Source organism: Engystomops pustulosus, chromosome 5, assembly GCF_040894005.1.
Source record: "Engystomops pustulosus chromosome 5, aEngPut4.maternal, whole genome shotgun sequence".
NCBI classification, from domain to species: Eukaryota; Metazoa; Chordata; class Amphibia; order Anura; family Leptodactylidae; genus Engystomops; species Engystomops pustulosus.
This window is the reverse complement of record NC_092415.1, coordinates 44,266,492-44,291,269: the sequence shown is the minus strand read 5'-3', so window position 1 is coordinate 44,291,269 and position 24,778 is coordinate 44,266,492. Positions and strand designations below refer to the sequence as shown.

Below are 24,778 nucleotides of genomic sequence, written 5' to 3'. Positions count from 1 at the left end.
TCTCAGTCCCAGGACAGCAGTGACTGGAGCACATGGAGGAAAACTGCTTATAACAAGCTGTATATGAGGAGGAGGACAGGACACAGCACATGCTGCAGGCTACAGACTGCATCTTTCTTGTGCTCTACAGCCCTGCCCCTCCTTGCTGACCCGTCTCCTGCACTAACCCCAAAGTTGCTGCAGCCTTGATGAAAGTGTGCTACATGTAATGTGAAGTAGCACATTTCTATTGTAATAGTAATTCCTGCCTCCTGGCCCCCGAGATGGGCTGCACACTGCAGCTCTGAGCTGGAGCACTGCAAGACAGCTCAGCCCTCCAGTCCCACTTACTCCTGCCTGGGCTCAGTGCAGAGGTGGAGGCACAGCTAAGCAGACCGAGCCAGGAGTCTCTTATCTTCCCTCAGCGCTCTGGCAGTCAAGAGAAACTGCTCACAGCTCTCACTGCCAGAGTGCTGGAGGAAGATGAGAGACTCCGGGCTGTATCCAGACGAATGTGCTTGCCATTAGGCCTTCGCACTCCAGTAGGTGGGGACTGACAGTTCTGGGTGTGCCTGCTCTCAGTAGGAGGAGTCCAGAGCGCAGGCACTCTTACTGCATTATGAGGGGGCTGAGCCAGGAGGTGTCGGGGCCCACCAGTTATTTCACTGCTATACCGGTGGGCCAGTCCGACCCTGCTGTCACCCTAAAAAAACGCACTAGAAGCTGCTTACTAAAGTAATCAAGCTTAAGGGCCTCCCAGGCCTTAGGCCGATGGTGACTGCCAGGCTTCATGCAAACTATAACTTTCTTTGTTGTCAACATAGCTGAATGGTTTTCATTTGTTCTACTGTTTGACATTTATTAACCCTTTCTGTGCACTATATTTAAAAAAGAACATAAATCTGACATCTTATTTTTTTATAAGAATTTTCTGCATTTGTTGTGGAACTTAAATAACATAAACTATTTTTCTTTAGGTCAATAGGCATGTTGTGATACCAAATTTATAGGGTTTTGATCACATTTAATATACTTTTTTGTGTGATGGATGGTTAGGAATTGTCAATTTTCTTTTAAAGTTTTTTTTGTCATATGGGATATATACTATTATATTTCTTTAGCCTAGATTTAGAAATGTGTGGAAGTTTTGTTTTTTTAAAGAGGTGTGTTTTTTTTTACCTTTTTATTTGTAGGCTTTTTTTTATCTTGAACTTCTTTTTAACTTTTTCTCACTGACAGGAGATCACTTGATCTTTTTTTAAAATGTACATCACTACTTGTGCCTCTGGCACTACACAATAGAAAGACACCAAAGGCAGCCCAGGGATCCCTCTGAGGACCCCCGGGCTGCCTGTGACATCATTGGCCCCTGGATTGCTGATGTGTGGTGCTGATGGGTGGTAGAGGGAGCCCACTCCCTCGGCACCTACTAGAACACTAGTCTGGCTGAAAAAAAAACTTTGACCTTCTGAAATAAACAAATATTTTAAATAGTATCTGGATAAAACATTTTGTTATCCAATATCTAGAAACATATATGGGAATTCGGTAACACTGGTGTTTTTGTCCAGGATAACAGGTGACTGGGCTTTAGGGATTCATGTACTTCCTTAATATGAATATGTGTTGTGCAGTCATCAGGCATCTATAGACTGCAGTACACGTCATATAGTATGATGCAGATAGTATTCCCTACAGCCATTGACTCCGGGGTAGAATATTGTGTAGTTAATCCTCCTCTATATGTTAATCACAAAGCCAATAGAAGGAAAGGTTGTACCAAAGTTTCCATTTCCCTGTTACTGCAATGTAAGAGATGAAACATTCCTCTATGACCATAAACCAATGCACCAATTCAAAGATAAACCTCTTATGGATATACAAATAGTATAGTACAAAATGAATCGCGGCATATGAAATATATTTCTGATAGATGGATTTCTCACACTAGTATTGTAGTGTACAGTGGCTCTAACTCTGGATGTCGATTCTGTACTAACAAATATTATGTGGTCTCAGTAGATATCCTATGAGTTCCAAACTATGATGTGTATAATTGGCTTAGTGCTGCTTCTTCCTGCTACTTTTTTCTGCAAGTTTTGGTATGAAGTGCTTAAGGCAGCAGAATCACTACATTGGGGGTCCAGTTAATACCCCCATCGGCCTTACTGGCCTCTAGACTGACTGGGCCACGGTAGAGTCCCTGTAGGGCAGCACCGCAAGATGATGGGGCAGAGAACTATCAGCCTTCTGCATTGTTATTTGGCTGCTGTGTGGCTGCCAGGCACAATGTGATGATCTCAGCATGTCTGCCGGCATCACAGCACAGAGGAAGATGAGAAGATGAGAGCTACCTGGGAACAGGAACAGATCAGAATCGGTGGTTTATTATTTTTTAATTAAGTTGAAACAAGGAAAGAAGGAGGAGAGGGGGCCACAATATGAGGGGGAGACAATGGGCCCCAATATTAGGGGAAGTTGAGGGTCCCAATATGAAGGGGAGATGATGGGGGCTCACAATATGAGGGGAAATGAGAGGTTACAATATGAGAGGGAGGCAAAATGCCCCAATATTCGGGAGAGATGAGAGGAGCCAGAAAATGAGGGGAGATGAGTGTTGACAATATGAGGGAGTGATGATGGGGGTCACAATTTGAAGAGGAGATGAGAGACAAAAATATGAGGGAAAGATGAGAGAGGCCTGAATATGATTAGGAGATGAGCGCCAAAATATGAGGAAGAGATGAGAGGGACCACAGTGTGAGAGGGAGATGATCGCCCACAACATGAGGGGGAGATGAAGGGTCACAATATGAGGGAGAAATGCGGGGGCCCATAATATGAAAGGGAAATGAGGGAGACCACAACATAATGGGGAGATGAGGGGTCACAGTATGAGGGGGGGATGAGGGGGACACAACATTAGAGGGAGCTGGCAGAGGCACAGATTTCTTTTAATAAGAGGTCCTACCTAATGCTGGACCTAAGTTCATTTTCACAAGAGGAATAGGTTGAATTGCATTTTAAAACGCATCTCAAGATATGTTTTGTGATGGATTTTGCCAAATGCATTTGCAAACCACAATGAAAATGCATTGTATTAGATGCCTAATGTACAGGTAATATTTCCATGTATCATTTGGTGGGCCCCCAGAATCAATTTAACTGGTGGGTCCTTGGCCTCCTTGTCTGATACTGTGCCCCCTTATTAAAGGGGTATTCCCACAAAGACAAGATTCTTAAATATACTCAGGATAACAATATATCACATTCTCTAACTCACTGTTATCAACAGCATTTCCCAGATATAATTCCAAGCTTTCTCTATCAAACCTGGTGTTTACAATTTTGGTTATCCCTGGATACGACCATAAATCCTTCTATGGTTGGATTCTTCTCATGAATAGCTTCTCTGGTCTGTACACTGCAGTGTTCGTCCTGCCTCTCCCCCTTGCATTATAAGACCAGCTCAGACACAGGCACTTTCTGCCATCAAGCAGTTGAGTGCAGAGACTTACTCTACATGCTACAGACAGATAAGGGTTTTTTTTATAGCAGAGCTGACTGTGTTTCATTGATCGGTGAGTTAGCAGAGCTTAGGCTGTCAATGGGGCACATTTACAAAGGGACGTGCGCCAGTTTTCTGTCGGACAGTCTGCACATTCATTTTAGTGCAATCTGCTTGCATAGGTATTTAAGAAGTGTTTGCGCCACAATTGTGTCACACAAGGCCATTTGGAACACGGCTGCACTAGGCATCATGCAACACAAATTAGGGGGCGTTACAGTGCTCAGTCAGACCATGCACCAGATTTAACATACAAAGTCCGACAGACTTGTGTCACACACCCCATGTTGAAGGTGCACCAAAAAAAGAATGGCACACTCTGAGAGCAGTGCAGGGAGTGCCAGATTCATGAATAACATGCGCACTCCACAGGAAAACTGCACATAGTGCAGTTTGCACTGTTGTTTGTAAATGTGCCCCTTTGTGTTTTATATCCATCTCAGGGATCTCATCATCTCTCATCTGTGATCTCTCTCATCTCTTTTTCTATGTGTCAGATACTAGTGAATGTTCACAACCTAAATAAAAGTGTAGATAACCCTGTACTATGACAATGTAAGCATATTGTCAGCACACAGCATCTCATAGCACAGAGGAATCATGAAGTGTCTGCTTAGAGAATCCCCATCACTAGGGGATTAAAATTTCAGAACTTTCTTTCAAGGGCAAACCCCTTTCAAGACATACTGGGGGTCATTTACTAAGGAAATCGGGGGGCATGGCCGAACGATAACCCAACGGATTCAGAAAAACCACCGCATTTTAAAAAAAAAATGGTGTTCGGCGTTCACTTGGTCCGACTCGGTGTACTCCAGTGCGTTTCGATGCTCTTCAGCGCAGCAGCGACATCTGGTGGACGGCGGAGGAACTACCTTAGTGAATCGGCGGAATGCCCGAATCCACCACAGAGAACGCGCCGCTGGATCGCGAATGGGCCGGGTAAGTAAATCTGCCCCACTCTGGCGTGAAGGGAGCGGATTGGGGAAAATAATCGCAAAAGCTAGCAATAAGCTAGCATTTGCGATTATTTCAGGGCCTCTGCGCCACTGGCGGTGCGCAGAGGTCCTGATAAATATGCCCCTAAGAGTCCAAATGACAGCCAAAACCCACTTATTTATCACAAAGTGCCAACATGGCAATTTTCTCAGCACACTATTGCTCGCTGCTTTGCCACAGCTTTTAACTGTATTGGTGCTTGAGGACACCGATACAGTTGAAAGAAGGAGGGGGAATTCATATTATCATTGTAGCTTCCCTTAAGGGTGTCCTTGAACAGGAAGCATCATGGGGCAGCAGCTCCAATGGTATTCCAGCCCTGTCCACATCTCCTTGCTCCTTATGAAGTCATAGGAAGCCCAGAAAGTGTTGCTTTAAAATAGCTCTTAACGTGGTACATCCTGGGCTACTCAGGGCTGCAGTAGGATGTCTTATGTCACTCAACCTGTCTGTGCTACAGTGACAGCCTGGGTGCCAAGAGAGATGGCTCAGAGTGCCACCTCTGGCACCCATGCCATATGTCCGCCACCAATGCTATAGAGTATATTGATATTTCAGTATTTTACTCTAAGACTTGTATTACTAGTAATAGCTACTATTATAAGACTATTAGAACGTATATATTTGGAAAACCATTTCTATGTTTTCAGGGCACTTAAATAAATGTTGCCCATTAGTTGTAGTTTAAGCCACCACCGATTATTTCTATGGCTATAAAACGATCCAGAGACATAGACAGTGCACATTTAGCCTCAAGTTTTTAATATTCAATGTGCAATTGTCATTTTTTCTGAAAGGACCAGCAGTCTAAATCACCACTAGTTTTTTTTTTCTTTCTTAGCTACAAGCCCTTTCACCTGCAGGGCCATAAAACTGTGACTGAATAAAGGCAGATTACTTCCAGAAGAAGGAGTAACATTAGGAAATGGATTCGGCCTCTGCACGGTGCCCAGAGACTGATGACAAGCTCGATTTGAATATTTACCTCAGGATCTTCGAAGACCTCCGGATCTTTGTGCAGCGCCGGAGGATATAGGGCTACAAAATCGCCTTTCCTCAGACTCACTGACTGGTCATCCTCCAGCTCCAGAAGAAAATCCTCTTGTACTACGCGGATGTTCATGGATGCAGAGCATAATCGCAATGACTCGTTTATAGCACTACCTGGGAAAGAAGAAGAAGAAGACATGACAACGATGCAGTGATGATTTGCTAAGAGAATATATTGCCATTGACTAGACAGCCCCACTGGGCTCCATAACAAGTGTATATTTTCTGAGCTTCGCTATAGTGGAAGCATAACACTGCATGGAATCCACATAAAGGGTGTAAATTCCGGTTTACATCTGCTAATAAATACACAAAAATTATTGAAAGGAATTTTGGATGGAAACGTTTAGCGCATACCTTTCCCTTTTATTGGAAACCTGCACAATATAGAAGCCTTGCCAATGAGATAATTAAGACTGCATACAAAATACCCTTCATTTACATAGGGAATGAGCAATCCTGGGAAATGTAGCGGAGTCGCACAGCCGCAGTGCCCTGACTAAACTACATCTCTCATCGTCTTCAGCCAGATGGGTGATATCCATGCTTCAGGACAAATATTTACTATGTTTTATTAATTCGAAAGATGTATTTACACAAATGTACGCAACATCATAAGAGGCTTTAGAAGTCGAATGTCCTTACGTTCCCAGTGGCCTTCACCTTTTGCTCCTAGCACGACAGATTTTATGGGTAATTTCCGGCAATTTATCCTGGCAGTTTGAGGAGAAGTCCCAATGGGATTAGTATGAATAATTTGCATAAATCATTCTGATCGCAGGCAGATCAGCATGTAGCTGCTGTCTAGTTCTGCATCTCTCGTTTTGTAATCAAACCTGACTGTTCCTCCAGCAGCTCATATTGGGGCCATAATGGGGCTTGATCTTCTCTAATAATGGGCTTTTAAAACCAAATAAAGCAAATAAAGTCATTTTTTGCAGAAGCAGGCGCCAAGCAGGAGGTAACAGAGGGAAATAAATAGAAGGAATATGTTAACAAAGCCTTGTGCGCTTCCTTAACCAAAAAGGTTAGAGACAACAGATCCCCAGCATCCACGATGCATGTGAAGTAGATAATAACAAACGTTCTATCAGTAAATATTAAATCTGTTGCAGCATGCATAGCAAATAAAGTGGCCTTGGATGCTTTCTCGCAGGAGGTTTTTCCTTAAGCGTGCATTTGTCTAAAGAAATGAGGCTGCGGTCAGCTCTGTGTGGCCAGCGCTGTGATTCAATGTGACGTACAGTGAGTCTGTGCATATTCTTTTGGACTGCCTTCGTTACTATAATCAGGCAGAGTCAAATCGGCTTGTTGGTGACGAAGCCAGGGAACGACTCTGGTTCCAGAATATGGCCTCTACTGCGGATAGCCACAAGGCACCTGACACGATAAATTTCAACTGGCAGCGCTCTGGCAACAAAAAACTTTACACGGTGCAATTCAATGGCCCAGCCTCCATTTTTTTTTCTGCTGTCTGCAGACCTAAAAATATGAAGATGATAATGTGGTCAGAATACATGTTTAGAAATGGTAGCTGACATATGTAGTAAAACTATTTACCCGAGGAATTGGGCGAGGGTGAGAAAGGAGAAGAGGACAAAAATATATATGTTTGAACCGGCTGCTGCCATCAAATAGCTGGTTTTTACGTTTTTATATCCTGGGTAATGCGGACACATCATATCGGTTGACAGTTTTCCAGGAAGCGTGGCCAGCGCAGTATCACAGATGACAATTGGGTAAGCATATCTTATGCAGAAGTTAATCACAATAATAGAGCACAAAGTGTGGCGTAGCAGTCAGATCGTAAATGACAAATCTGTTTTACCTTCCAGTACCGGTTATGTGTGGAAGACGAGCTTGGCTGTAGCTCTGAGCGATCATGCCGATAATTATTAGATGACAACAGTAATGAGTCACATTACGATCACCAAAGGACAAGGGCACTTATTTAGGTCTGTCGACTAATACAACCCCCCCCCCCTTCCCCCTGCCCACAACCAGAGAGAAAGTGCTCAGCACTCTACTCAACCTGCACAAATATCAGACAATATACAGTGAATCGAATCACAATAAACCTACAGCCTCCTCTCACACTTGTCATAGTTCAGCAGGCACCAGCGAGTGCTACTAACAGACCAGCTGGGTAGCTTGGGACGCCTTCCATTCTGCACCATGAGGTACAGTAAATTATCTTGCACAGTACAGCAACATCTGTTTCTGTGCTAGAGCCGAACAAACAAGGCAATTTAAAGAATACCTAGGGATATCCAAGCAGCAAAAGAATTCAACCTCACCCCCTTCATGTCGATTCTTGTGTTTCGCTGTGATCAAAAATAGAGTAAACATAAAGCACATGATCAGGGTGTCCAAGACATTTTTATAATTTTTTTTATGAGGCGTCCCGTTTTTTTTCATCGACTACCTCAACCTTTTTTTAGCAAACGTTTCAATGTTCACATAAATAGAGAGCCTTAAACCGTTATTTGCTATACTTAGTTCGCATGCCTTCAAGCATTTGTCTTCCAATTTCCACTGAATAAATGCGTACTAATGAGAAACAGAGCAAGCTGCTGAGGCAAAACTGGGTGACTTGAGTCTGGCCTGCCACCAGCTCCTGATAGGCAGGCAAATTGAGTTAAAATGAAAAGTCTTGTCAGCCGAAATACAACACAGTAGCCAAACAACTATCTGTCAATCACCCAATCAAAACAAGGGACCGCAGGTAATAAAAGGTCATTCACTTCATTAGCGGATCTGGCTATTGTTGGGATGTTAATTGTAATTAATCGGGATCTAAACAAATAAATATCCTGTATTGGATGGTAGGTGCACACACATACGTAATATACTATATAACACTTATACAAAGCTTTCTGATAAATATTAAAACATATTGTAAGCATCATTATCTAGGGGCAGTCACAACACAAAAAATAGATATAATTTCATTAGTTAACCCAATAAAGAGGCAGTGGTAACACAGAGCTTGGGGAAGATAACACTGACCCATCATTACTACTGACAATAGATGATGTCACAGCTTATTTCCTCAACCTCCATGTGCAATGACCTCTATATAGATAACACTGACCCATCATTACATCACTACTGACCAGAGATGATGCCACAGCTTATCTCCTCCCTGTATAATGACCTCTATATAGATAACACTGACCCATCATTACATCACTACTGACAATAGATGATGTCACAGCTTATCTATTCCCCTCCCTGTATAATGACCTCTATATAGATAACACTGACCCATCATTACATCACTACTGACAATAGATGATGTCACAGCTTATCTCCTCCTCCTCCTTGTGCAATGACCTCTATATAGATAACACTGACCCATCATTACATCATTACTGACAATAGATGATATCACAGCTTATCTCCCCCCTCCCTGTATAATGACCTCTATATAGATAACACTGACCCATCATTACATCACTACTGACAATAGATGATGTCACAGCTTATCTCCATCTCCTCCTTGTGCAATGACCTCTATATAGATAACACTGATCCATCATTACATCATTACTGACAATAGATGATATCACAGCTTATCTATTCCCCTCCCTGTATAATGACCTCTATATAGATAACACTGACCCATCATTACATCACTACTGACAATAGATGATGTCACAGCTTATCTTCTCCCCTCTGTACAATGACCTCTATATAGATAACACTGACCCATCATTACATCACTACTGACCATAGATGAAGTCACAGCTTATCTCCTCATCCCTGTATAATGACCTCTATATAGATAACACCACTGACCCATCATTACATCATTACCTGCAATAGATGATGTCACAGTTTATCTCCTCCTCCATGCACAAAGACTTATGTATAGATAACACTGACCCATAATTACATCACTGCTGACAATAGATGATGTCACAGCTTATCACCTCCACCTCCCTGTATTATGACCTCTATATAGATAACACTGACCCATCATTCCATCACTACTGATAATAGATTATGTCACAGATTATCCTCTCCCCTCCCCTGTATAATGCCCTCCATAAAGATAACATGGACCCATCAGTACATCACATCGTTACATCACTTTAAACACACACATATATGGGTCAAGCTCAGACAAGATGGCAGCCTATGATAATTTTGTACACAAAACCTGGTTTGAATAAATAAAAATTAGTGATACATGGCAAATGAAAAAAACATATGTCTTCACACTGTAAATAGCTTTCTTCAAAATAAACCTATATGGATTTATAACATTGTGGTATAGATCTTTAGTTTGAACTATCATATTACATTTCACTTCTCCGGTCTCTCATATCTAACTGGCCTTGAATTACTCATAGAATGAATCATACAGAATAAACTGTTTTGTGCAGTCATGAAAACACAGTTGTAGGAGAACAATCTAATTAATTAAATCTGTACCACATATTGACGTAGCGGCTTGAAAATAAACAAATAGTACAACTCATCTGATGAGAGAATGGCGCACGCTTTATATGATAGACCGGGTGAATCGGGGGGCATTATTTCCAAGCACACATCTTAACTGTAAATATAACTATATAATATATAGAATTTACTATAATTTTATTATTCCATAAAATATCTTGAATAACAAATATTTAACAAATGTAAACTTGATTCAGATGAGAAAAGTACATAAAGTGAAAAAGCATGTACATTCTCTTCTAATTCAAAATTCTTCAAAATTCCAATTAAAGAAAAATGCTCCTATGAGAGTCAAGGTTTACAGTTAGTTATGACCTCATCTGAACAGCACACATCAGATTCCACTATTTATTTTTAAAAAAAAACCTTTCCAAATTAGAAAAACAGTGTATGGCCTTATGGCCTTTAAATTAATTGATGGTCAGTTAGTGTGACCATCTATTTAAAAGAAGAAGTTTGGCAAATTGTTGGTTATAAGCATAAGCAATTGTTATAGGCCATCAATCATGGAAGGGTTATCAAGCCAGTTCCACATAAATGGAAATCCATAAATGAATGAGCAAGAAAAAATAACTTTTTTGATCTAACCAATTGGCTGCAATAAAACAAAGAGTGAAAAAGTTAAAGGGTTCTGAATACTTTCCGTACCCACTGTATATCAGTAGACATGGAACATCTCTAGTCAACACCGTTTCAGCAGCAAAACTGACTTTGTATCTGTATCTGATGAAGGGCAACCACACCAAATGTGTTATATTGGTATATTATAGATTAAAGTTTTTATGTAAGTTTTTATGCAACATTTTTTAAAAAAAATATAAGTCCTTGCAATTGGATTGTTAGTGGAATGTTTGGATTGAGCAGCCCCTCTGTGAATTAGACCCCTTGTTTTATGGCTACCTTTTTTCTTCTTCCCTGTGATTCCCCACCACAACCACTTATCCATGGCAGTGTTTTTTCTGGGGCAGCTTGCTTACACCTACAGTCCTATATTCCTCTGATGTGCTTACACCCAAGGTGGTGGCCACATGAGAAGTTCTGCTGTTCTGGTCAATCTGATTGTTTAAAACATTTAAACAATCAGATTGACCAGAACAGCAGAACTTCTCACCTGGTCACCACCTTGGGTGTAAGCTCCCAGGGAGCTGTTCTCTGATTCTCTCCTTAATTTACTTGTAGCTGCAAAAAGCTATTGTTTATGTTAAATTACAATTTTCTATGCAAAAAAGTTACATGCATTTTTATGAGACAGGCAATAAACATTCCATGACGGAGGCTGAAGATAAGTGCTTGTCAATATAAGAAAGTAATATAACCTCACAATGGAGAATTTTCCAGTTTACTTCTGATACTGGGTGACGTGGTCTGAGCAGAAGAGGAAAATAAAAGCTCAGATATAATTAACATACAGTTGGTAAGCAGCATGGATTTGTACACTTGAGTAGAAGTTAATACATTGTTAAATATGTGTCATCTTGAATCTCAGCTTATTAGAAGAGAGTAAGAGATGTTCCATCCTATAATGCAAGCCAAGTCACAGTGTTTAATGAGGTATAATGAAATGTTAACTTATACGCTACAAAATGAGGTTCTTGTGGATCTTGAGCGAAATTTGAGAAAATGAGTCTGTAGAATAAATATGCTATTCAAGAACTCTTCGTTGGTTTGTTAATAACGTTGCTTAATTTTTTTAAAAGTTTTTTCTGGCAATTATCTTTTTTGAACAAAAGTCATTACCAGATTTTCTTTTCAGTAGATATTTATTATTTTGTTCTTGTTGGGTTATTAAGTATGACAACCAGCTTTTCCCTTATGTACAAGTTTTTTCCTTACGTACAAGGCTGTAAAATATTTGTAAATTTTTTTTACTACTTTCACCACTTTCTTGTAAATATTAAATGTGATATCTATGAAGGTAAGATGGCAGTAATGAAACGCTTATCTTGAGTGAATGTTCTTTTATATTATTCACGTTCACACAGAAACCAAGTTATAATAACTCCAGTTCTAATAAACAAAGGCAACATATCAAGTTTTATTACACTGGGTTGCAAAAGTATTAATACCCCTTGAACTTCCCCCATTTTTTTAACTTTACAGCCATAAACTGTTTTATGTGATAAAACAACACAAAGTTGCCAGCAGCATGATGCTGCCAACGCTGGTAAGTGTGGTGTATTCAGGTTGTTTTGTAGTATTGGTGTTAAGGGACACTAGACTCATGGACAATAGACCGGGCAGTGAACCCTAAGACTCCAGCCCCCAAACAGCCCTACCTGCTTGCCTCTGCCTATCCTATGCGATACAGGGAAAACCTAAAGCACCTAAGTGTGGACAAGTAACAAGACAAACAAATAATATAAAGGGTAGGTCGACAATCCGGGTCAAAACAGAGATCGCATATAAAGTTCAAAATCATATAAACAGAAGAATAGTCAAGAAGGCAAGCTAAATATAAAAAAAAACTAATGCATTGCAAGCACAGACAAGAAAGCAAGCAAGAAAATCTTTAACCAGCAATCAGGATAGTGCTAAGTAGGGAACTTTCTCCAGGTGAGAGGGGCAGAGCTCTGAGAATGAGAGAGTTAACCCTTGTTGCTTCAGAGCAAAGTCAGAGAGCCCTGTGATGCAGATTCAACTAGCAGTACAGCCATAGGGCACAGTTCAGACTGCTGACTGAAAAGAACCATATAGAATTCAGCTTATTATCAGCCTGACAGTCGGAACTGCAGAAGACTCAAACACAGAAACTTCTTTCATTTTTTGAAAACTTCAATGTTTTTCTTTCCACTTCCCACTATTGGTTTCTACTCCTTGTCTGAGCTGTCAGTTTAGGTGAACGGCCATGGCTTTGTAGATTAGCAGTTCTACTATACTCCCTTCATTTATGGATTTTCTATTGAACATCTCATGGAGCATTGTTCAATCAACTATGTATTATCCCTGATGTGTCTGTTGTGTTTTTTGGTTTTTACATACACCAATTTGCTAAGTAGGTGACTTCTAAAGGCAATTAGAAACACTAGATTTTATGGAAGGCACTAAATGCATATGCAGGCAAATATCATCTTTACACTTCAAGAATACATGAAACTTTGTGTTTATCAATCTCATAAAATATTAAAAAAATACATAAATATAAAAAAGTTTGTGACTGTAAAATTTTAATATGTAAGAGATACAGATACTTGTGCAACCCACTGTATCTCTCTTATATGATGGATGGAGAATGGATGGTATTGATATAGAGACATTACTTTTCTCACCTCTCCTGGATTATCGCTGTTAGGCCTCCCTTTGTGTACTTGGCTACAGCAACTATGTGCTATGAAACCCACTTGAACACTACAGATAATTTCTGGCTTCACTACAGATAGTCACTGGTATATGGTGCAAGACCCAAGGGTCCAGTGATCACGTGAGGTATATACAAGCTTGTCCTGCAGGAAGGTCTGGAGCAGACAAGCTGAAAGGAATTATGTGGATGAATTAGTCAATTGCAATTGAGATTTATACGCACTAGCAGCATAGTCTCACTGGTCAGCTGGTGCACCCATTTCTTCTTTTTGTGACTTCTTTCAATTGTGAACGCCATTACTTGTTTAAAATAGCAGTTCTTGGTATGGTTAAAAGTGCTCCAGTGGGCACAGCTATGGCCTTAGTGCACTGAGCAGCTCATTGCATAGTAATGCCGGAAAATAGCAATATCTGGAAGGATTTTATTAGTGCGTGGGTTAATTTAGGAGTTAGAAACCAACCCCTCTCCACATTCCCTTTTAGTACCATTCTCTATGTGCCAAACTTGAAAGTCACCCTAAAGGACCCATCACATCTTTACTGTACTCCCTCCCATCATGTTGGAATTTTTTGCCTAAGAGTTTACTGTGAGTACATGCAGTCCCCAGATTACGTACAAGATAGGTTCTGTAGGTTTGTTCGTAAGTTGAATTTGTATGTAAGTCAGAACTGTATATTTTATAATTGTAGCTCCAGACAAATTTTTTGTGTTGTCTATGACAATTGGATTTAAAAAGTGTTGGGTTGTCATAAGAATCAGGACTAACAATAAAGCTTAAAGCGGTTATATGGGCATAAAAATGTACATAGGGACGTGCTGGGGTGGGCTATTTAAAAATAAACATCTGGCGCGCGCTGATGTCCCGCGACACGGTCCGTTTGATCCATGCTCCTGCTTGTTTACAGGGGTACAGAAGCTGCGCACAGGGAGCTTCCGGCTCAACCCATCTGTCCCTATCTCTCAGCATTGTAAGCGCTGGGAGATAGTGTCGGATGGAAGCTTCCGGCCAGCAGGAAGCTCTCTGTGCACCCTTGTAAACAAACCGGCGCACAGATGAGACTGACTGCGGTGCGGGACATCTGTAGCACCAGAGGAGGTAAGTACACGTTTATTATTTTTAAATAACCAACCCCAGGCCGGTTCTAAGTAAATTTTTATAACTGGATAACCCCTTTAACTGCAGACACACTCATAACTGTTATAGCTGTTTATTGTAGCCTAAGGCTAAAGCACAGTAAATTACCAACTTCCAGAGGTTCGTTTGTAACTAGGGGTCACCTGTTATATATATATATATATATATATATATATATATATATATATATATATAAGTTAAGCAATGTTTCGTCTCACACTGAGCTTTTTTCAAGCTTGAAAAAGGCATATTACGAGCCAAAACGCCGCTACTGTAATCCACAGAATAGAGAGGACCACAACATTTTCAACGCCAAGTTCTTGGAGTGCTGCTTGACTTTTCTATTGTGTACTTATGGAGGATTTTGGGCCTAATCCTGGATAGCCTGCACCCACAAATTACTCTTCAATTCACGTGCTGCCTGGCTTTTCTTGCTGTATATATGTATATATGTATATATCCCAACAATTGGAGCAACATTGGTTTGGACTGATTTGATTTGGACCCGAGCCAATTATTTAAAAAATTTGTCAAAGCTTCACTGTATTGAATCTTGAATGACAGACACCATTTTTTTGTGTTTCAGACAATAAGAGTGTTTTACAAACCAAACTTCATGTTAGTCGTGTCCTATGATTATGAGCTTTTCCATGTGATACAGAGCTATACAAGCATATTTAGGTATGCCGGTGAATTTCACACATTGCGACCGAAACTAGAAACCCTAAATCTCCTAAATTTGTAGTGACGCTGCACCTATTTCATATCATGTTACTAAAACCTGTTCCAAAAATAAATACAAAAAGTAGCCTATAAACCCCCATTAATATTGATATCATTTGTATTAAACCCTGAGCAGATGCTTAGATCCAATCAAGTTAATAGACATTTTTTTAATTATTGTTAAACTCAGATTTAGCCCTTTGCCTTTTATTGTTAACTGCTCAATCTGTAATGTTTACATGCAACAAAAGTATCTGCAGATATAAACTACCTAATTTATAATTGATGTAAATGGGTATTATCATGTCAATTAAGCAGCTGTGTCCTCCACCTTCTCAGTAAACAGAAATGTGTTAGAGATGGAGTTTTGCAGCTCCGTCGTTTGATGCGGAGGAAAAAAATCCTAAATAAATTACCTAGCAAAACCAGACTGTCCAACTGTTCTCTGGTGATATGGATGCCATACTCGGGTCTCTTCTTTTGACCTGTTGACTGCAGCAAATGGTCAATTTCGTCACGCACTGCTGCAAGTGCTTCTGGGTGCCTCACAAGGTAGTACAAGGCCCAAAACGTAGCCGGAATTGTGTTCCCCACAGAGGCCCAAAGGAAGGCGAAATGATGTGCTGAGAGAAAATAAGTGAAAAGGAAGATTAATAGCATTTATTACACTGATTAGATTTGCAGTGTGCTAATTAAAAGATGTTAGGACACAGACCCAGCCAAGGAACAGTGAATGCTAATGAGGACCAATAGGCTTCTGAAGTCTAATTTTCTGCTTAATGAGAATAGTTTAAAATGTAATGTCTGTGGGAGAGGTGGGGGGAACGGGGACGTAGTAAGGGGAGTATATGCCGCACAGTTATAATCTCTTTCTCATTATCACCATTAAGTATCTTGTTTTACCACCTCAGCACAAAAAAAAAATCAATTATCATATCCCGTTGTTTGAGAGTAAAACATTTTATCATTAGCCAATTAAAAAAAGCATAAAAAATCTTCAAGGTCGCAATGTAATTTTTTTATTTCAAAGGTCTACTGTAAATTATTTTGTCTAGTACACAAAGTAGCGAATGCCTTACCTGCTTTGTCATGGTCTCGGAGCATATCGTATTGTTCGAGGATATCTTTCCGGGCCCGGATAACCTCGGCTTGGTCATGCCACTTGTCCATTTTTGTAGGCATGAAAAAATGTATGAGTTCTTCACGAATATTCTTGGTATCTCCTAGCAACGCAATTGGTATGTTTATAACAAGATAGGGGAACTTGGCATCAAACTTTGTAAATTTTTCTCTCATTTCACTAATAACTTTACGACCATCTGCAACAGGATCTCTTCCATAGAGTGTCATAAAACTGGCTTCGAACATGATAGAGCAGCAGAACTGGTACATTTTTTCTGTTTTCCAATCTGTTGCTTGTGAGAATTTCCATTTGAATACATGTTGGAGATTTATCATCATGCTGTCAGTAAGTTTGTCCAAAGGCTTACCCTGCATGATTTTATATATTTTGTGCATATGATCACTGAGCTGTGGGAACTTTGCTTCTGACAAGCGTGGGTAGTTGAACGTCCTGGATGCCATTTCATTGGAAAACTCATGGAAGTCAAGCTTCTTGCCATGTCTAATGACATACTGGAACTGGGTTGGATCCATGATAAATGTAATATATCTGCCTATGTGAGAGAAAACAGATCACTGGCGTCAGTTTCCTGACATTATTATCTAAATCAATAACAAATAGACTTAATAAGTGCATGCCAAAAACAAATTACTATTTCATTCAGCAAAAGGATTTGTAAAGATCAGTTGCCAACCTTGTAATGTAATTTCTAGAAATACCGCCCAGTGCTAGCTATAATGTGTGAAACCATGGTGCATTAGATCATGATAAAATGACAACATGTCAATGGGATCTCACTATTATCAAATTAAAGATATCATTTAGGGATCATTCACCCAAAAGTAATGGGGACCACTATGCGGCCGCACCATTTATTGTTCTCCATTGACGCCCTTGCTACATAAGACTCAAGTTGCAGTTGGACATATGAATAAGCTATAAATATTTTGGTATATTAAGCACCCTCAGCTTGGTATTCTGCCCCATGGACAAGACATAAATCATGTCAAATAACTGTGCATCACAGAAAACAATCCTAGTGGTTATTGCAACTTGCTTGTTGACAACTTTTGGACCACAAGATATTACAAATCATAATAGGGTAATCCATATTTCATCTTTTTTGGTATGCTACATGACCGCCTTTCCATTATCAAAAACTTGAACAAGATAGTGGCCTTGTTCTAGATAAAGATAACTATTATTTTCCAGGGTGCACCGGACTACTTAATCACCTGTTTAAAGAAAAACCACAAGGTGAATTGTATAATATAAACCAGCATCACTAACATGTTGATGTGGACCCCTTGTTTTCCATTTTCTCTTCACTTTCTTTTTTATAGCCTTGTTTGCCTAAAAAGTATGTTTTAAAAATATGCTAATGGTACTGATGGGCTCTGGTGGACATCTGAACCCCTTTGGACAGTTATGCATGCCACATTCAGCCCTTCCTGCCCGCCTGCATCCTCCATTGGCGCAGCCAGAGAGACAGAGACATCACCAGGCTGCGGCAATTTCTGCACATATACGGTCATCTCTTCATTGCACATCTGCACCTTGATTTCTCAGAGGAATTGTAAAACATGAAGTTATAAAGTTTTATTTAAAAAATATAGCCAGGTCGAGGTCCCAAAAGGACCCTGCTCTTACCCTGTTCTAGCGCCTGATTACCACTGCGCAATGATATTACATGTTTTGAATGATTTCACTTCTAGGAGGCCACCGGTTGGCTGATGCAGAATAACTTACCAATGGCACTTCTGGCTGGACCGTCAGTACCAAAGAAAGGAAGTACCCACACGATGCAGGAATTGAGAGTTGGAACACAACTTTTTTGGTCACTCTTTTGGGTTCTATTGCAAACTGGGCCTTACAAGATTCCAGGAAAACTCATTAAATCTTGGGAGAATGGGTGGTTTAGGAGTATTTTTAAAGATAAACCCCAAGTGCAGTAAACAGGTGGAAATATGTCAACTACAACTATCAATCACAATTATTGGCAAAAAAATTGAGTATGTAGTCCCTCCACTGAACTGGAAGTTACATCTGCAAGTGAATGAATTTCTGCCTAGTCAGCAGGAGAGGATAAATGACGTAACATCCTAATATTGGATATGATTTGGAGGAGGCATTCCATTTATAAGGCATAATACAGATAGATGGGACACATTAGTGATGTTCCAGCCTCTACCTGTATAATGCCTGACATCCCTATAGTTGATATGTGGCACTATACATGGTGATCTTAGGCTTGTACACAGTGTATTTGGTGCTGATTTGCTGTACACCTGCTGAGTCCCAATGGTTTGTCACTGTTCAGTCTTACTTTGTGACCCTTATGAATCATCTACCCCAATACTTCAGGATGATCCAAAAGATCAGAACAATAGCAGCAGATAAAACATGATGATCATGTTACTATGCGCAGATTGTGCTCTTCAATTCCTTTAAAGATTTAATAAAACATAAACCAGCAATGTAAAAGTTCCATAAAAGACTCCAGTTAAATAAACTTCATAAATCTATTTTTGCTTGACATAAAAGAAACAATAAGATTTTGGTGGCCCTCTATATTTAGTGATAATACACAGATAAAGAGCTATAAACGCCTTTCTATGTGCAGCCATTCTATCCAAAATAATAAACATGCTACTAGATTCTGCCTTTGTTAAAGGGACCATCTGTTCTAAATATATTTGTGGAGCCAAGTATTACTTTGTTTTAGCAGTCTGCTTTTGTGTTTGTCGAATGCAGGGCTAAAAACAGCCACTTTTGGACATTGAACAGCATTCAGGGGCAAAATTATGTAGATATGGGTATAACTTAAATAGAAATAAAGTTAGGCATAGTAGGGTATAACTTAAATAGAAATCAAGTTGGGCATAGTAAATGTCTCATTCTAAAATTCTTCAGGAAGCACTGCAGCAAATGTACAGGCAGTCCCTGGGTTACATACAAGATAGGGTCCATAGGTTTGTTCTTAAGTTGAATTTGTATGTAAGTCGGAACTGTATATTTTATCATTGTAGATCCATACAAAATTTATATAAAAATAAATGATATAAACCAGGGACACTTACTCATACATCCAAGCACTGTGACTGTGCTAATCTTCTTATATGTGTCATGAAAGGTCTCCTTCCTTCTTAAATCAACTTTTAAAATTATGCTAATGAACCAGAGAGGCTATGGATATGTTACAGTTGCCCTCTTTCTTCTGGCTTCACAGGCTGCTGCTACACTGCAGCAGCACATCCCATTCTCACCCTCCCACCTGTAGTTCCTGTAATCTCAGTAGTAGTGTACACACAGTGGGAGGGGGGAAGTGCTTCTTCACAATGTAACAGCCTTTGAATCTGCAACACGGAGGTGCTCTGATAACACACCCATAGCCTTTCTGGTTCATTAGCCTAATTTACCAAAGTCACAGTGCCTGGATCTATGATTAAATGTCCCTGATTTATCACACTCGATTTTGGTGGTGATATACTTTAAAAAGGGACTTTTTTTCATGAAAGGACACTGGGTTCCTGTAATTCTTACTAAAATAGGGAATAGTCCCAAATTGATTAGTAGTTGTAATCTAGATTGGATTTGTACTAATTGTTATATATTTCCAAAGTAAATGAACGCCTGAGGGTAAAATCTGCCATTAAAAACTGATGTTTACTTCTGTTTTTGATTTACTTCAGTATAGAATCTATTTTTCATGGATCCTCATAAATTAGGAGTGTATGACGGCTATATAAAAACACTTCTTAATAGGACATGCTCTACTCTTCAACAGATCAGGTCACTCATTCCAGTAAAATAACCAATCTATTAAAAAGTAGTGTTCATTGCAAACATGTAAAAACGGACAGCACATGGCTGCTTTTTAATGTCGAGCGTTGCCGGCCTAAAAGTTATTTCACCCTGCTTCTTTTTATGTGTTTTTTTTATCATAGTATATAAGGCTGGAAAAAGACCCATGTTCAGTCCAACCTTTAAGAATTAAATAAATGTTTTTTCCCCATAACCTGTGATATTTCTTCTCTCCAGAAAGTCATCCAGGCCTAAGTACCTGCCATTGGTACTCAGCCACTTGTTGGTCTCCATTGTGGTTATTTATCTTGTTATTCTCTTTTTTTCTCATGTTATACTTGCAACTTTTTTCGTGGTATATTGGTAGAATTGTGCCAAATTTTCTACTTTTTCACCCGCCCAGCAAAGTTCACTGGGACAGAGTTTTCCAGTGTTGTACCTGATTTATCTTTGGAATCCAAATGTTGTAATTTTTATTTATTTTTTTAAGTGTTCTAATTAAAGTTTTTAATTCAATATAAACACCCGAACCACAAGCAGCATATGTTAGTGAAAGAAGCACAAATTTCTGTCCAGGAATGTAAAATAAGAATTTCTATTGTTCAGTAACAACAGTCTCAATTTTCTGTGTAACGCACAAGACAAAAGTTGCACATTTTGCCTGTGCTGGGATAGGACAAAGGTTATAATGGGTTGCTTTGCAAGCTTTTTTCTAAACATCCAAAATAGATCAAATGCTACATTTATCACCCTCTAAAATAAAATCAAGCAAGTCCAAAACTTGCCCCCCCCCCCCAGAAAAAATCCAATCTTTACCCTTTCCCACAAATTTCATACACAAATATACAGACTAAAGATAAATGACCCCTTTTGTATTTAACGACCACCTCACAAATATGGAGATGAACATACCATGCTGTAGGGACAGCTACACAGATTCAGAGGTACTTAGAATGTTCTTTCTAACCCCCCATGGTTGCCGAGATATCAGTAAAGATAATATAAACATTATAGCATTGTAGCGGTAAACTTAATAATACTCTCCACTGTCAGAAAAGAGGAGCTGGAGCAGAGGTAAAGAAGATAAGCAGAACACATGCCCCCTCCCAGTTCCTCCTCTCTGATAGTAGAGAGGATTATAATGGTCAGATACTGGGACTGATATCTACACAACTGTGGGGGCTAAAAAAAGAGCATTTAAAGTGCCGATGAATCTGTGTAGCAGAAAGGGTAAAGATTCATGCTTGAGAAAGATTCGAAGGGAATTGAAACGTTGCTTTTTTATGCCTGGATGATGGATTAATAAAGACTTCTTGGAATTTTATCGCCTTGGTGCTGTGGCTTTCTCCATCTACTATGTTCATTTTGGGGTTTTGAGCACCGGAACTCTCAGCTGTGAGCACCGTCCCTTCGTACGAGTTGCTGTGGATTGCTGTCCTACTCTTTCTGTTTACTGCCCATTAACAATAGTGATTTAAAAAAATACATAAAAAACAATAACTAAACAAAACTGAGACAACAGCAAAATATTATAGAAATCAATAGAATTTGTTATCAGGACCACCCTGATTAGTTACGGTAGGTCAAAAATATACTGCTCCCAGTACTATACTGCTACAGTAATATACTGAACCCAACCTCAATAAACTCCCAATATATTTTGTACTTTTTAACTTTATCCACTCATAACTTCTTGTTTCATCTACATTTTATGAAGCAGAAATATCCTGAATTAAATTAAGATAAATTATTACTAAAAAAAAAAAACAGTAGGTCCACACTTTTTGAAAAACACCAGTGAAAGTGTAATATGCATAATAAGTCTGTCATTATTATGCCTGGCAGAACAAAGGCAAATATGTGCTAAGCTAAAAAGGATAGAATTTTTCCAAGCACATGCTAAACAGTCTTTTTTGGCAGGTAGCAGAATGGATTAGAACCTTGGGGTGATAATAGAAAGAGCTACAAAACAAATGGCTTAATGCACAGCATCCATGACTTAAAGCCAACATTATGTTTGGAAAGAGCAAGGGAGGAAGTAGCACATAGATTGTGAAGAGCTGGGATGCCATCATGTGAGAGACTGACAAATCATCCGCACGCTAAATAATATACACATAACATACAATACGCAAATGAGGAGCAGAGTATTGCATCTGCTGCAACGAGGAACGTTCCAGCATTGTCTCATCCTCCCCGTATCATTACCGCCCCGCACATTACTTCCATGTTATCATCTCCAAGGTGTTTGTGGATCACATTCTGCGAAATTATCAGGTTTTATTTTTTAGGATTCAATGTAAACATTTGAAGTTATTTTGTTATTATTATTAATATTAAGATGAACCATCTGTCCGCCATCTGCTGGCTTCAGAAATAAAAGTCTCTCTAATATGTATCGAGTAATTAAAGAAAACAGATTTAAAATAAAGTATTGGGGTCTGTTTAGCAGCTCATATGTTACGTTTTTTTTTTTTACATAAGTAGGGGGTTAAAAACGATGTAGGTGTCAATACGGATTTTATATAATAAACACTTCTAATGAGATATATATAAAATTAATTGAATTTGGCAAGTGGATATCCAGCAGTGTACATCCAAATGTTCTGTTTTATTTAAGAGCACATGAAGAAGTAAGATTTTATCTTTCCGAATATTTGCATAGGCAAGTTTACTCAAATGGGTTTCAACATACATAGGAGTGGTTAGTTAGCATTACAGCCCTGCAGCGCTGAGAACATTAATTCAAGTCCCAGGGTTAACATCTGCAAAGAGTTTGTATGTTCTTTCCGTGTTTGCGTGGGTTTCCTCCGGGTCTTCCGGTTTCCTCCCCACTCCAAAACATACTGGTAGGTTGATTAGTTTGTGAGCCCCATTATGGACAGGGAACGAATTGGAAAACTCTGTGCAGTGCTGCATAATCTGTGTGAGCTGTATTAATACTGGAATTATTATTATTATGAACGCACCAACTATGATTAGATTGGCCACCATTATATGTCACATCTACCTCACCTGTTGTATTTACATTTTTCTCATGAAAGGTGAGCAAAATCCAATACAACTTACCTGAAGTGAGTTCAACAATATTAATGGAGTCCTGCATTTTGAATTTTACTTGCATTGCCCTGTCTCCATGTTCCTGATTTACAGGTCTCACTGCTAGAACATGCTGCTCTATGGAACTGCTCATATGTCCTATGTCTGTCGGGTTACTTTTTAAGATGGATCATGTTGGATGACACGTTTTAATTGAAACCTCAAATTGTTGTTTTTTCTACGTACGGAACTAGTACTTTGGGACTATCTGTCAGTATTCAACTACAGACATAAACAGCTCTGTTTACTTATCATTAAGGGTAAAAAATATATATAATTTACACAGTGCCTTGCTAGAACATTGAGAGAGAACACTTCACATCATCTGACCAGGGTGATGTCAACTAAGGTCCTTTAGCCAGTAACATTAACATCTACCTCATGTATGTATCTGATCGTATGAAATCACAGTATGCCTCCATGGAGTTAAACTCCATGAAGGCATGCAGTGATTTCAGATGATCAGATGTGAAAGAAACATTTTTTTAGCTAAAAGAAAGGTGTAATTTAGTTAATAGGGCTCTATAGGAATCTGTCGCTAATCCCATTAATCCAAACATTCATGCATATATGGGAGTTGATAAATAAAATAGTTAATTCTGATAGACAACAATAAATATTTTTGGAGTCTCTTCTTGTGGGAGGTTTTTTATGCTATATCTGAAGTCCTTCAACAACTCTTTACAGAAAGTCTTCTTATACCACAACCTCATCAACAACATGAAAAGGTGAGGTCCGGCAATACCAGTATTTTTCTGTCTAAATTTTTTGACTGGTATCACCCATGGTATAGGCAGATAGCTCTTAAAACAATCCTGCCCTTACAAACATTTTATTCAATTATGAGATGGACTCAAGATGCCATGCAATCATTTAAAAATACATTTGTTATCTTTGCATTTATATTACATATTATTCTTTTAACTTTATGTAACTTTTCCATGTAAGTACTATCTTATATTGTATTCTATGTTCACACAACTGGTCATATATCTTAGACGCCTTAGGTTTACATCATACACGGGCACAATGCGTTGCACACAGGGGGCAGATTTATCAAGCTGTCTGAAAGTCAGAATATTTCTAGTTGCCCATGGCAACCAATCACAGCTCCCCTTTAAAACATACATGAGCACTGGTAAAATGAAAGCTGAGCTGTGATTGGTTGGCATGGGCAACTAGAAATATTCTGACTTTCAGACAGCTTGATAAATTTGCCCCAGTGTGTGCAGAACCCGACTGATTCGGACTAAGCGGTCCTGAGCGGGGAAGTGACACATGCAGGAAACTGGACACACAATTTAAGTGAATCGTGGCAGCTCCGAATCCTCATTGGACAACGCACGGGACGGGTAAGTAAAAGTGCCCCACTGTATACACATCACATACAAACACCGTACACACTCTATACACCTCATATAGACACGCACACAAAGTACACACTGTATACACCTCATACACACATGACATACACACTGTATACACCTCACACACACACCATACACACTGTATACACCTCATACACACACCATAGCC

The 24,778-nt window shown here is 39.4% G+C and overlaps 1 protein-coding gene across 1 annotated transcript in view; it reads right to left on the bottom strand.

The window, feature by feature from the left end:
• Window positions 1-24,778, bottom strand: part of CYP7B1 (cytochrome P450 family 7 subfamily B member 1) — a 139,497-nt gene that overhangs the window by 33,142 nt on the left and 81,577 nt on the right. Inside the window, exons 3-5 of the mRNA XM_072151822.1 lie at window positions 16,296-16,892; window positions 15,633-15,839; window positions 5,529-5,707 (exon numbers count right to left, since the gene is read on the bottom strand). Coding sequence (XP_072007923.1) covers window positions 5,529-5,707; window positions 15,633-15,839; window positions 16,296-16,892 — 983 coding nt within the window. The remainder of the gene's footprint in view (window positions 1-5,528; window positions 5,708-15,632; window positions 15,840-16,295; window positions 16,893-24,778) is intronic.